Source organism: Miniopterus schreibersii, assembly GCF_964146895.1.
Source record: "Miniopterus schreibersii genome assembly, chromosome: X".
NCBI classification, from domain to species: Eukaryota; Metazoa; Chordata; class Mammalia; order Chiroptera; family Miniopteridae; genus Miniopterus; species Miniopterus schreibersii.
In genome coordinates this window covers 9,332,606-9,347,314 of record NC_138104.1, presented here as the reverse complement: position 1 = coordinate 9,347,314, position 14,709 = coordinate 9,332,606, and the positions used below count along the sequence as shown (strand labels likewise).

General features: G+C 39.2%; 1 protein-coding gene across 1 annotated transcript in view; it reads left to right on the top strand.

Annotated features, from left to right (window-relative positions):
- The first annotated feature begins 1,053 nt into the window (after positions 1 to 1,053).
- Positions 1,054 to 14,709, top strand: part of STK26 (serine/threonine kinase 26) — a 56,976-nt gene continuing 43,320 nt past the window's right edge. The window contains exons 1-2 of the mRNA XM_081125866.1: positions 1,054 to 1,228; positions 1,329 to 1,479. Of these exons, the coding sequence (XP_080981992.1) occupies positions 1,438 to 1,479 (42 nt within the window). The 5' untranslated portion in view covers positions 1,054 to 1,228; positions 1,329 to 1,437. The remainder of the gene's footprint in view (positions 1,229 to 1,328; positions 1,480 to 14,709) is intronic.

The following is a 14,709-nucleotide window of genomic DNA, read 5'->3' as shown; positions in this document are numbered from 1 at the left end:
CAATAATAGGCTGTGTTTTGAGAAAGATTCAAAAGGAAGAAAAGAAATATTAATTGAGTGTCTACTAGAGCCCCAACATTGTTATGTTGTGTACAGACCTATAACGACCTGCAAGGTAGGGAACTTCATCTTCATTTTAAAGCAGCACTTGGATATTACCTTTTTAAAATGTAGATAACCCCTTGTGGGTTCCCAGAGGTCCCTTCATAATGAGATTCCTGTAATTGCTATTATCAATGTTACTGTTATTATTAGGGTACTCTCAAAAGAGCTTTACTCCCTCCTGGAGTGGAACTTAACATGGGGTGGAGGCAGGGCGTTGCTGAAACCACTGCTGTGTATGCTAAGTTCAACAATATGTACTGCTACTGATCGAATCTCATTTCCCATGCCTCTATTATTCTCATTAAAATTTCTGCGGATGAATCATGTTTTCCACCTTACCTCTCTGTACACATGCAGAATTTGTAATGAAAAGAAGCCCCAGTCTGCCCCCCCCCCCCCCCCCCCCCGCAAATGATAGCATAAGAGGCAGGGGTAGCCTCAGATTTAAATCACCCAAAGCATGTCTGGGGACGGAGAATCCAAAAAGCAGGAGAGTGGCTATGGATCTACCCCAAAGAGAGGGGGTCCGCAAGCTGGGGATACCCGACTGAGGGACTAGGCAGAAGTCCACCAACTGGGTGGCTCTCTGTACCCCCACCGTTCACCAGCTCAGGGTCCGAGGAAAGATTTCTAACACTCCCCAAGTTTCAACCCAAGAGGTCTCCGAGGCTACATGTGTCCCAGTCTTGCACGCCTGCCTGCAACGTGGCCGAGTCTGGGACGCCCTCAAACTCCCAGAGTCACCCAAAACTCTGTCCAGGCCGAGCTGTGTTCCAGGTGCTCCAGTTCCTGGGTTTTTTCCGCGTGCCTGTAGAGTCTCCACTTTCTTGTTCTCCAGCAACCCCAGGCAAACCCCTTCACTTGGAGCCTTAGCTCTCCCGACACCGCCCGGCTGCGGGACGGGGGCAGGGCTAACGGCGGAACCTCCCCCAACCGCCTCCCGGGCCCGCCGAGCGGGCGGGTAGCTGGGGCGCCTCCACCTCCTCTTCCTAAAGCGGCGAGGCGCAGAAGAGCGGCATCACTCTAGCCCAGGTCCCAGCCCCCGCCACACACAGCGCCCCGCACTAAGGAGTAGGAGCAGCAGCAGAGGCGGTGGCAACAGCGGCCGGGGGGCGCCATAAAGGTAGACTGAGTCCCAGGGAGACCAGACGCGGAATGTCCACCTCCCAGCCCTTGGCTAAGCGCCACTAGCCCAGTAACCTCACTTCTGTGTGTCCTTCCAGGCCCGGGTCGAAAAGCCTGGGAGGGCCGCCGAGCTACCCCCGGAGGAGGAGCCTGTCCCAGCCCAAGGCGCCACCACCACAGAAGCAGAGCGGAGCAGCAGTCGCCTTCATGGCCCACTCACCGGTGGCTGTCCAAGTGCCGGGGATGCAGGTGAGGAAGCCCAGGCCTCCCCCGCCGCCCACGTGACTGTCCCGGAGTCCAGAGCGTGCTCCGCTTTGGGCACCGGCGTCAAGAGGCGGCCCCAGGGCTCCCCCAAAGGCAGGGCCGGGCGCTCTGGCCAGGTGACCTGGGAATTGGGTTCTAAGTGTTTCCTGGTGTTGAGGCTCAGTCGTGCACTGCGCTGGGAAGGCGGGGAAGGACTGGGGCGCGCGCATCAAAGTCGAGATGGGGGGGCGGTTGTAAAAATAGGCCAGAGTGAGACACCTGTGCCTGCTGAGCGTGGTACCCTTGGGCACTGAAGACGATAGGGCTTAACTTGGGAGAGATGGAGGTGTCTCCGAATTTGTGAAGTAAAACTCAAGTTGTGCTTCCCCCCCCCCCACACACACACACAAGTTGGGCGGAGCAAAACAAGGGGGTGTCGTTGGCAGCGACATTGATTTGGGCTCTTCCTGTGTGCGCGTACAGTGAAGAGCGAGGTGACTTCGTTTCCCATTTTGGTGCAGCTTAAGGGTGAAGTTGTAACTCACTCCCCCACCTGCCCCAGCCCATAGTTCCGTGGGAGAAATGCAGGATCCCATATCACAATCACCTAGGAGATGACTCTCTAGCCCCCTCCCCTGCCTTTCCCAGAAGATGACTGTTCCATGTGCTTAAAGGAAGCTTTTTGTACTGGACAGGGGACTATTGCATGGGTCCCAACTTCTTACTGGAGATCTACCCGACGCCCCCCCCCAATTATATTTTCATTTTATTAAAGAAGAAATAGCTATGTCCATACTTTTTATGCTGTTATGGTTTTAAATCGGTGCATTTCAAGCTATCTACTAAATTTTATCCAAGTCTACTAACTTTCAAGCATTCACATTTTTTCCTTTGTTCCATAGCCCAAACAACCTACTTATGAATAGAGACTAGAAACACTAAAAGCTTCAGTCTCTCATTATCTTCTAAAAATGTGAAAGAAAACTTTTTTTAAGTTCAGAAAAAAATATTTAGATTAGTAAATAGCTTATATTTCTAATAACAATCAAAGAGCTGTGGATTGGGGCCTCAATTTACTTTTAACTGATGCGTGGAATTCACCTTTTTTTAAGCAATCGACCACATTTTATACATGGCCCCCAAAAAAGTGATTTTTAAGATACTTCCCCCCAAAAGGACCATTTGTGTTAGACATATATCTAATCTAAGGGCTCCAGTGTGTCCTAAGCACCAGGCCTTTTAGCTGAATATAGGGCAAGTCTGAGTTGAGTCCCAGGAAGTTGGTGTGTATTTAATAAAAAACAGAGGAAGAAAGGGGGAAATGAGAAATATTAGGGCTTCTAAAAAGGTTAATCCGTTCAAGCTTTACAAAAGGCCCCCCAGTTTTTTCTTTTCAGGCCACCCCCTCTTCCCTCCCTCTTTCCCCCATGTACCCTGCCCCACACCCCATTCATTCAGTTCTGCCTTTGATTGTATTAAGGGAATTAGTAGTTTGCAACACTAAGTTTTGCTCTATCTGATGTGGAAGAAAGTGTGAAAATTTTCTCACCATACCCTTCTTTCAATTATGTGGAGAGAAGATCTTTACAGAACTAAAGTTTGCGGGGGTTTCCAAGCTTTTCTGTGCATTGTGTGCACGAGAGCCTGCTTGTATTTGTCAGCAGAATGAGTGCCTCCCCTTCATCAAGTTTTGATTGTGGAAAACTCCGTGTGCTGGAAGACTCTGTGTACTAAGGAGAAAATAGTTTCTGGGGTTTATTTCATTTGTTTTGACTTTATTTGATTTATATGGTTTCTGGGCCTTATTTGATTTGCCTTTATTTGATTTATATGGTTTAGGAACTGCTTGCTGTTCCGTATTTCTTACTGCTTCCAGCTTTGTTGAATTATCAGAGTTCCCTATTTCTGGAATTTCTAAATGTTAATTAAGGTGGTTTAAAATGTGAATCATGTATTTTAAATGACAAATTCTACATTTCACTTTATGCCTTCCCAAAGTTGTGATTACTTTGTTCAACCTAATTTGGAGAGGGCAATCATCTCAATATTAACAAAGAACAGACGAATATTTTTTGTCACTTTCTCCCTCTTAATGAAAATGGTAAATTCTTCTTATTTCCATTTTCTCTGTAGATGTGGTTCTTAATTTAAGCATTTGTTGCAAAAGAAATGTTTTCCACAGTTAAAATTGTACAGTACCCTAAAAATAAATTTGACGGCTTGCAGTGTGACTCTTGAGCCTAGGTTTCTTTTACTATTCTTTTGTTCAAAAATATTGCAGATGAGATGCAGAAATATATCATAAGCTTGTGAAATTCCCCTCAAGTTTTGTTAAAGTGTTAGCAGTACCTTTTAGACCTTTAGACTAGTAAGAAAACTTGAATTAGCCATGTGTTCTTGAAATGAATGTATAGTAAGTATCCACAAATCAGGCAGAAGTGGTCGCCTGGCCTATAATTTTTTAACAGTTTATTTTAGAGAATTATGAAGATTGATGGAAAAAATGATTTTTCCAGAAATAAAAACAAAATTACATTATCCACAGTGTTTTTCTTCCCCTCACCCCAGGAGAGACGTGAAGTAGAAGCTGAGCTACCTGTTCTATCACTTAAGACTTCCAGAATTCCTGACTTGCAAACAAAGAAATTTCTGTTGCCACTAGTTTAAAATAGAAAAGAAACTTGGAGTGATGAAAGAAAACCCAGGATTTGGTCCAGTTTAAACTCTTCCTTATGAATTAGTTATTCAAACTTATTGTTGATATTTCTTAATATTGTGGCAATGAACAATTTTTGCCATATTACACCAAATGTTGAGGCTATGAATTTTTTTGTGCTTAATTTGTGCTTACTTCTTTAGTATATAACTGAAGGAATTTTCCATACCAGGAGCTAAACTCTTGAAAAATATTTAAAGCACAACTTCTTTATAGCACAACTTTAAAAAAAATGAACCAATAAACCTGTTTCTTTTCAGCGAAATATTTACTCTTTAATGATTTAAAACATGTTTTTTCTTTGAAGTTTTCAGTTATAAAGTCATACTTAAGTTTAAAATATTTCCCCTTAGGGCCTGCATTAGTATTTCTTTCTTTCCTTTTTAAAATTTATCTTTATTGTTGAAAGAATTACAGATGTCCCCTTTCCTCTCCCACTGATCCTCTCCACCCTGCATCTACCCCATGCCCAGGCCCCATATCAATATCTGTGTCCATAGGATATGCATATAAGCATATAAATCCTTTGATTAATCTCTCCCCACCCACTCCCCCACTCCCACGTTCCCTCTGAGATCCCTCAGTCTGTTCCATGCTTCTATGTCTCTGGATCTGTTTTGTTCATCAGTTTATTTTGATCATTATATTCCACATATGAGTGAGATCATGTGGTACTTGTCTTTTTCTGTCTGGCTTATTTTGCTTAGCGTAATACTCTCCAGTTCCATCCATGTTGTCCCAAAGAGTAAGAGATCCTTCTTATTTACAGCTGCATAGTATTCCATGGTGTAAATGTGCCACAGCTATTTTATCCACTCATCTACTGATGGGCACGTGGGCTGTTTCCAGATCTTAGCTATTGTAAATTGTGCTGCTATGAACATAGGGGTGAATAGGTTCATTCTGATTGATGTTTAGGGTTTCTTAGGATATATTCCTAGAAGTGGGATCACTGGGTCAAATGGCAGGTCCATTTTTAATTTTTTGAGGAAACTCCATACTGTTTTCTATAGTGTCTGCACCAGTCTGCATCCCTACCAGCAGTGTACTAGGGTGCCCTTTTCTCCACATCCTTGCCAGCACTTGTTGTTCATTGATTTGTTGATGGAGCCATTCTGACAGGTATAAAGTGATACCTCCTTGTGGGCTTAATTTGCATCTTTTTGATGAACAGTGACTTTGAGCATTTTCTCATATGTCTCGTGTCCATCTGTATGTCTTCTTTAGAGAGGTGTCTATTTAGGTCCTTTGCCCATTTTTTAATTGGATTGTCTAACTTCCTCCTGCTGAGTTGTATGAATTTCTTATATATTTTAGATATTAACCCTTTATCAGATGTGTCATTGGTAATCATGTTCTCCCATACAGTGGGCTCCCTTTTCATTTTGTTGATGGTTTCTTTTGCTGTGCAGAAGCTTTTTACTTTTTTGTAGTCCCATTTATTTATTTTCTCCTTCGTTTCTCTTGCCCTAGGAGATGTATTGGCAAACATATTGCTACCAGAGATGTCTGAGATTTTGTGCCTACATTTTCTTCTAGGATTTTTATGTTTTCAAATCTTACATTTAAGTTTTTTATCCATTTTGAGTTTATTTTTGTGTATGGTGTAAGTTGGTGGTCTAGTTGCATTTTTTTCATGTATCTGACCAATTTTCCCAACACCATTTGTTGAAGAGACTGTCTTTGCTTCATTGTATGTTCTTACCTCCTTCTTCAAATATTAACTGAGCATAATGGCTTGGGTTGAGTTCTGGATTCTCTGTTCTGTTCCACTGATCCATATGTCTGTTCTTGTGCCAGTACCAGGCTGTTTTGATTACAGTGGCTTTGTAGTATAACTTGATATTTGGTATTGTGATCCCTTCAACTTTGTTCTTCTTTTTCAACATTGCTGTGGCTATTCAGTGTCTTTTGGGTTCCATATCAATTTTTGAAGTGTTTGTACTAGATCTGTGAGATATGCTGTTGGTATTTTAATAGGGGTTGCATTGAATTTATAGATTGCTTTGGGTAGTACAGACATTTTAATGATGTTAATTCGCCCAATTCATGAACACAGTATATTTTTCCACTTGTTTATATCTTCCTCTATTTCTTTTTGCAACATACTGTAGTTTTCCAAGTGTAGGTCTTTTATCTCCTTGGTTAATTTTATTCCTAAGTATCTTAATTTTTTTGTTGCAGTGTTAAATGGAATTGTTTTTTTTAGTTTCTGTTTCTGAGAGTTCATTATTGGTGTTAAAAATTCCATCAATTTCTGGGTGTTAATTTTGTATCCTGCTACCTTGCCAAATTCATTTATTAAATCTAGTAGTTTTTTGGTGGAGTATTTAGGATTTTCTATGTACAATATCATGTTATCTGCAAATAATGACAGTTTTACTTCCTCCTTTCCAATTTGGATGCCTTTTATGTTTTTCTCTCATCTGATCTCTGTGGCTAGGACTTTGAGTACTATATTGAATAAGAGTGGTAAAAGTAGATACTCCTGTCTTGTTCCTGTTCTTAGGGGAAATGATTTTGGTTTTTGCCCATTGAGTATGATGTTGGCTGTAGGTTTGTCATATATGGCATTTATTATGTTGAGGTATGATCCCTCTATTCCCACTTTGCTGAGAGTTTTTATCAAAAATTTGTGTTGGATTTTATTGAATTCTTTTTCTGCATGTATTGATATGATCATGTGATTTTTGTCTTTCAATTTGTTTATGTGATGTATCACATTTAATGATTTGCCAATATTGTACCAGTCTTGCCTCCCTGGAATAAATCCCACTTGGTCATGGTGTATGATCTTTTTAATATATTGCTGGATCCAATTTGCTAATATTTTGTTGAGGATTTTGTCATGTATATTCATCAGGGATATTAGCCTATAATTCTTTCTTTGTAGTGTCTTTATCTGGTTTTGGAATTAGGCTAATGCTGGCCTCATAAAAAGAGCTTGGAAGTGTTCCTTCCTCTTGGATTATTTGGAATGGTTTGAGGATGATAGATGTTAATTCTTCTTTGAATGTTTGTTAAAACTCCCCTGTGAGGCCATCCGGGCCAAGGCTTTTGTGTGCTGGAAGCCCTTTGATTACTGCTTCAACTTCATCAGCAGTTATCGGCCTATTTAGGCTTTCTGACTCTTCCTGATTGAGTTTTGGAAGGTTGTATTTTTCTAGGAATTTATCCATTTCATCCAGGTTGTCCAGCTTTGTGGCGTATATTTGTTCATAGTATTTTCTTACAATTTTTTGTATTTCTGTTGTGTTAGATGTTACTTCACCTCTTTCATTTCTGATTTTGTTTGTTTGGGTCCTCTCTGTTTCTTGATTAGTCTGGCTAAAGGTGCATCAATCTTGTTTATCTTTTCAAAGAACCAGCTCTTGGTTTCATTGATCTTTTGTATTGTTTTTTTAGTCTCTGTGTCATTTATTTCTGCTCTGATCTTTATTATTTCCTTCCTTCTACTTACTTTGGACTTTTCTTGTTGTTCTCTTTCTAAGTCTTTAAGTTGTAGGATTAGAGAGTTTATTAGAAGTTTTTCCTGTTTTTTGAGGTATGCTTGTAGTGTTATGAACTTCCCTCTCAGGACTGCTTTCATTGTGTCCCATAGATTTGGAGTTGTGTGTTCGTGTTCATTTTCATTTGCTTCCAGGAAGTTATTGATTTCTTCCTTGGTCTCTTTGGTAACCCATTCATTGTTTAAAAACATGCTATTTAGCCTCCATGTGTTTGAATGTTTTTTAGAGTTTTTATTGTAGTTGATTTCTAATTTCATGCCATTGCGGTTGGAGAAGATGCTTGATATGATTTCAATCTTCTTGAACTTGTAGAGACTAGTTTTGTGTCCTAACATGTCTATCTTTGAGAGTGTCCCATGCGCACTTGAGAAGAATGTATATTTTGCAGCTTTGGGGTGGAATGTTCTGTAAATGTCAATTAAATCCATCTGATCTTGTCTGTCATTTAGGGTCACTGTTTCCTTGCTGATTTTTTGTCTGGAAGACCTAACCAGTGAAGTCAGTGGGGTGTTAAAGTCCCCTAGTATGACTGTATTGCTGTCAATCTCTCCCTCAAAGTCCTCCAGAAGATTTTTATAAATTTAGGGGCTCCTATATTGGGTACATATATGTTTATCAGAATTATATCCTCTTGTTGGATCCATCTCCTTAGAATTATGTTGTGAACGAACTTGTCTCTCATTATGGCCTTCATTTTGATGTCTATTTGTTCTGATATGAGTCTTGATACCCCAGCATTATTTTTCATTTCCAGTTTCATGAAAAAATTTTCAATCCCTTCACTTTTATCCTGTGTGAATCTTTTGTTCTGAAGTGGGTCTCTGGTAGACATCATATATTCGGTTCATGTTTTCTTATCCACTCAGCCACCCTATGTCTTTTTATTGGAGCATTTAATCCATTTACATTTAAGGTTATTATTTATAGATACTTATCTACTGTCGTTTTCATTCTTTATGCCTATGTTTCTCTCTCTCTCTTTCTACTTCTAATTACAGCAGTCTCTTTCACATTTCCTGCATTGCTGGTTTGGTGGTGATAAACTCTTTTAGCCTTTTTTTTTTTTTTTTGGTCTGGAAAGCTCTTTATTTCACCATCTATTTTGAATGATGGCCTTGCTTGATAGAGTAGTCTTGGTTTCAGATCTTTGTTTTGCATTATCTTGAATACTTCATGCCATTCTTTTCTGGCCTGTAAAGTTTCTGATGAGAAATCAACTGACAACCTTATGGGGGCTCCTTTGTAGGTAACAGATTGCTTTTCTCTTGCTGCCTTTAAAATTCTTTCTTTGTCCTGAATTTTTCACATTTTAATTATGATGTGTCTGGGTGTGAGCCTCTTTGGGTTCTTCTTGCTTGGGACTGACTCTCTGTGCCTCCTGAACTTGTATGACTTTTTCCTTCGCTAGGTTAGGGAAGTTTTCTGCTATCATTTCTTTGAACAAGCTCTCTAACCCTTGCTTACTTTTGACCTCTTCTGGAACTCCTATGATGCGAATATTGTTATATTCATTTTGTCGCACAGCTCCCTTAGACTGTCCTCCTGTTTTTTAATTGTTTTTTCTTGTTGGGTCTCTGATTGAGTGATTTTTTTCTACTCTGTCTTCTAATTCACTGATCCAATCCTCAGCTTCCTCTGGTTTGCTGTTTATTCCTTCCAATGTATTCTTTATTTCTACTATGTCATTCTTAATTTCTGCCATGTCATCCTTCATATTTTTCAAATCTTTTTTCATGCCATTGAGCATCCTTACAATCAGTATTCTGAACTCTATATCTGATAGATTGCTTATCTCTCTTTCATTTAGCTCTTTTCTTAAAGACTTTTCTTGTTCTTTCATTTGGGGCTGAGTTTTGGTCTCCCCATTTTTACTGTCTGTTTGGGGGTTTGTTTCTATGTATTAGGTAGATCTGCTAGGACTCTCAGTGTTTTTGGAGGGTCTGTGGTGTGGGCCAATGTCAGATGCAGGTTGTGACTGGCCTTGACTACCCCTTTTGGAGCTATCAACACCTCATGGCTTGAGGTCCCCTTTGCTGCTCTGGGTGGATTTGGACAGGACCAAGATACACACAAAAGTCTGCTTTTCCAAGGCTTATATCCAGAAGCAGATCAGGCAGAGATTCAAAGCACCCTGAGGTCTGCCTCTGCTTGCAGGCAGATTAATCTGATTCTCTTAATGAGCCTCAGGTTGTAGAACTCCACACTGTGGGGAAGCTGATTGTTATCAGTCTCTTAATGAGCTTCAGGCTATAGAAGCTTCTCTGGGTAGGGCAAGAGGTTTTCCAGCAGGGTGGGGCAATTGCTTCTCCCCCAGGCAAAAGCTGCTTGGAAAGTAAATATCTGCCTGAGAAAGATGTCCTCTGCTGTATGGGGGAATAACTAGGCACAGGAATCCAGATGGGTGTCCTCTGAGCTCTCTCTCCAGAGCCCATAATCCCAGATTCTCCCCACACAGCTTCAGTCCACTCTGCCCTTCCTCTGCTGGAGCCCAAGGTGAGTGGCTGCACAGGAAACTTTGTGCATTGGCTCTTTAAGAGGGTGCCTGCAGTTCCAGCTGTCTCTCCCTGGCTGACAGAAACCGTGCTGCTTTTCACAGCCATATGTTATGTAGGCACCTTTCTCAGTTCTGGTGCTCTTGGCTGGGAAGCCCACCCTGAGTTTTAGATCCCAGAGTCCTCAGTGGGAACCCCCCACAGCTGAGATCTCCCTTCAGACCTTCAGCTGCTGCCTGTGGGAGCCCAGCCAGCCCTCTCGTGCCTCCACACTTCCCACCCATCTCTGTGCAGTGTCTACTTTCCCTGCTTGGTTATGAGGGTGCTCTCCAGCTCGTCTTTAGTTGCAGTTGATTATTCAGGATGGATTTCCTATATTTTAGTTGTAATTCCAGTTTGGTCCTGGGAGAGTGGCAGTGTAGCTTCCCCTCACTCTGACGCCATCTTGATCCTCCAAAAGCTTTGCTTCTCAGTAAGCCATTGAAAATACTATCTCCTGTCTTAATTTTTAAAATATATATTATTTCAGACACAAAAATTGAAAAATTGTTCTAAGCACTGGGTTTATATGGACAAATAAAGCACTTTCTGTCTTCAAGAGCTTAAAGTTTGGTAGAAGGAAACGGGTATATAAACTGTTATAAAAAAAAAAGAAACAACAGGCCAAAATGGAGTGACTTTTGCTAAGCTATGTCATCAAACCAAAACTTAATAAACTAACCTAATTGCAGTTTTCTGCATTAGTATTTCTGAAGACAAGTATTCTAAACTGGTTGTTAAATCTTTCATAAAATGTAGGTAGGAGAATAAAGTTAAATGTTGAATTGGAGTAGTAAGTGTTATTATGTTGTGCTTCTTGTTATGCATCTTATGAAATAATTTTTTAACTTCTTGGTAAGGAATTTAGAAGTTACTTTTCATGTATCTTTAAATATGATCAAATTGGTACTATTTTTTAAATTGTTTAAAGTTTGAGATGGAAATGAGGTTTAGGGATTAATGAACACTTTATTGAAGACTTCTATTTAAGAGGTAGAAAACATTGGCCTGCATTGGTGAACTTAAGGTTCTGGGAAGGATACAGAAGTATACTAATGGATCTCCTCCTTTAAAAATCTTAACATGTTGTCAGGGAGTTAAATCTAACACATGAAATATCAACTAATGCAAATTCTATGATACTTAGTCTATAATAGAAGTCTCTGAGTGGAAGAGTTGAAGGTTTACAGAAGGTAAACTGACCCCAAAGGATTGTTAAGATCTATATCGGGGAAAAGCATTTCCAACCAGGGAAAAACTGAGCAAAGGCATGTAGACAGGGAAAGGAAAACCTGCCAAGTGTGTGTGTGCACACAATCTATGACAGTGGGATAAAATCACTTGTACTATGATAAAGAATTCCTCTAGAGAAATAATAAAAAGTAAGACTGGAAAACTTTTTTAGGTCCAGATTATAAGGGTTCTTGAATAATAAGGAAGGATTTTGGTCTTTGGACTAGTGATTATACATTTCTGAATAAGGGAGACTCAATGAACAAAGTTATATATAGGAAGGGAAATCTTAAGATTGGATGAATGGATGATCTGGACAATTGAGAGGTTGAGGCAGTTTGATCTACTGAAGGTTTTTCAGTCGGACAATCATATCTGTCCAGATGCAATGGACCTTGCATTAACTGCCTTCCATATGCCTAATATAGTGAAGAAAAAATATATAATTACCAGATTGAATAATTACTAGTTAAAGAAGGAAGAATCTAAGCTTTTGTGATGTTTAATATGGTGAACTTGGAGAATTATGATACATCTTAAATAATTGGAAAGTCAGGGAGAAAAATCAGATCTAGTAGGAAGTTAATGATTTCCATTTAAGGGGAAATATCTTAAACTTAAGTATGGTTTATAACCGAAAACTTCAAAGAAAAAACATGTCTTACACCATGAAAGAGTAAATATTTGAGTTGAAAGAAACAGTTTTATTGGTATATTTTTTTTTCAGTTTCTGTTAGGTTTGAAGTAACAATAGGATGACAAAGTAAGAATATAGAGCACTATGTCTATTATCTTGATTGTGGTGATGGTTTCACAGTTGTGTGCATATGTCCAAACTTATCAAATGGTATACATTAAATTTGTACATTTTTTTGTATATCAATATGCCTCAATTAAACTGTTTTTAAAAAATACTCAGCAAATACTTGAAAATGTAGATTTGATGCATTAGTCATTTATCACATATTTACTAAGCATTTACTATATGCTAGTCTCTTTACTTAAAACTGAACAATATGAGCCCCCAAGGAGGGAGAGGGCCATAATGCCAGAGAGAATATGTGTAACTGAGGGCCCTCATGAGACAGGAAACATAGGTAAAGGATGAGCTTGTAAGGAAAGGACCAGTAACTTTAAGGTGCATGGGAGGAAGAGAAAATGTGTCAGGATCCAGAGGGAGTTAACTGAGGGGAATTCTTTAACATTTTAACTTTCATCATGAAACCTAAATTGGAGAAAAGGAATTCAGTTTGGTGCCAGAATCTAGTATGTGAGGTTCTTATCTCCCTTGTACCTTCTGAAGGAATAATCGACTTTGCAATTTGAGGTGAAAGTGGAAAGCATTGCATTGCATTGATAAACACAAACCATTGTCCTTGTTGGTGAGTGGTTGATACAGAGATGTTGAATATGCTAATGATAATGGCAGAAAACCAGCTGGAACAGAATAACCCAAGACAACTGTTAACTGGGAAAGTTGGAGGTAGTTGGAAGGTATGGTATTATGGGGCTAGAGGCTATAGGAAGAGTAAACAGTAATTGAGTCTGGTAGAACATGTACCTTGAACAGTAATGAGAGTCTAGAAATGACATTTGACAATAAAGGTCCATCATGTACCTCCCTTGCTTGAGTCAGAAAATGAGAGAATGTAATTTAGAAGGTACTTAAGAAACCTTGAACATTGTGATACTGTGTTTTTTATTCTGCCTTTCATTTATTTAGTGACCTTTATTTAGCGACCTTGAGCAAATCATCTACAAAGTAAGGAATAATAAAAGCTCATTTTTTTGCCTCAATGAAATGTTATTAAGATGAATTAACTAAATCTGTCGAATATATTTTGAGCTCCTTTATAAAAGTTGTTATGCTGTATATGGGCAGTTTATCCTACATAACAATGCTAGGCTAATCACATGAGAACACTGTCATTATCTTACCTCTCTTCTGTGTGATAGCCCACATTTTTCTAAATCCAATCCCTTTCCCCCCCATACCACTACCACCACCACCACCAGACCCAAAATCCTCTGCCCAGCTTTCTATACTTTCTGTTATTCAGCTCCTCTCTGCAGATCTAAACTTAGTTGTCACTACTGTTCAACAAGAAATCCCTTTTTGTTCTATCATGCCAGTTACAGTTCAGTAATCACTGACTGACCAAATCCTACCTGATTTTCAAGGTCTCTATCTTACTTTCTTCGTGAACTTTCTCTGAATGTTCCAGGTTACAGAAATCTCTCCCATTTCCAAGCACCTATTGTATCTATTGACAGTAGCCTATAACCCAGTCCTTGATTTATATGTTGCCCTAGGTCTTCTATAATTATGTATGTTATACTTACCTCCCAAACTAGGTTGTAAGTTTCTTGAAGGCAAGGACCACATGTTTTCTTTCTTTATACCATTAGGTATGAATTATATGTAAAAGTGTTGGCTGAGTGCAATAGAGATTAGACTTTTCTAACTTTTTTCCAATCTGTTTCTTTAAGTGTACATGTTGTGTGATGCTTAAATTCTTATAGCTCATAAAGGCTAGTTTATATGTACACGATGTAGATTTTTTTTGTACTTACTAAAATGATTTTAATCTGTTATGTCTAAGAAAATATACTGATAACTAATCAGCTTTTAATACACTGAAGCTCTCATTCCCATACCTTCCAAAGCCTTTGAGAGAATAGGAGCCTCATTGCTTTCCTAGTAACTAGGGCTGATTTCAAACACATCTGTGGCTTTGGGAGAAAAAGAATGTCTTGTCCCTTCCCTCTGTTTCTGCCTCTAAAAAACAAACAAAGAAATAAAAACAGAAAGTTTTCTGTCCCAGCTGTCACATAAGAATCTGATGAATTTCATTTACAATAAGGTGTTGGATTAATGGCTTAGTGTATGACTTCTCCCATGGATGTTCATATTTTACAAGAAATAGTGCCTTAAAAAAGGAAATCTAATAGTAAAATTTGGGGCAGCTTGCTGATGGTTTTTGACTTAGTCATGTCTTTTGAAAGAGTGGTGGTTTTACTTGTTTTATTTGTTGCTAGAAAATGGAGTTAGGAGAACAAATATTAACACCAGTATTAGGTGTGATCTAACAAGCTTCTTTTCATTTTTCATCACTAAGTCCCAAAGAATTTCCACTATAGGAACATATAAAATGTTTCTGGAGGAATGCCATAAGGTAACTCATTTTTAAAAGAAAAAAAATTAATAAAATATACACAATTAACATTTTCACTCCTTCTTAAGTAC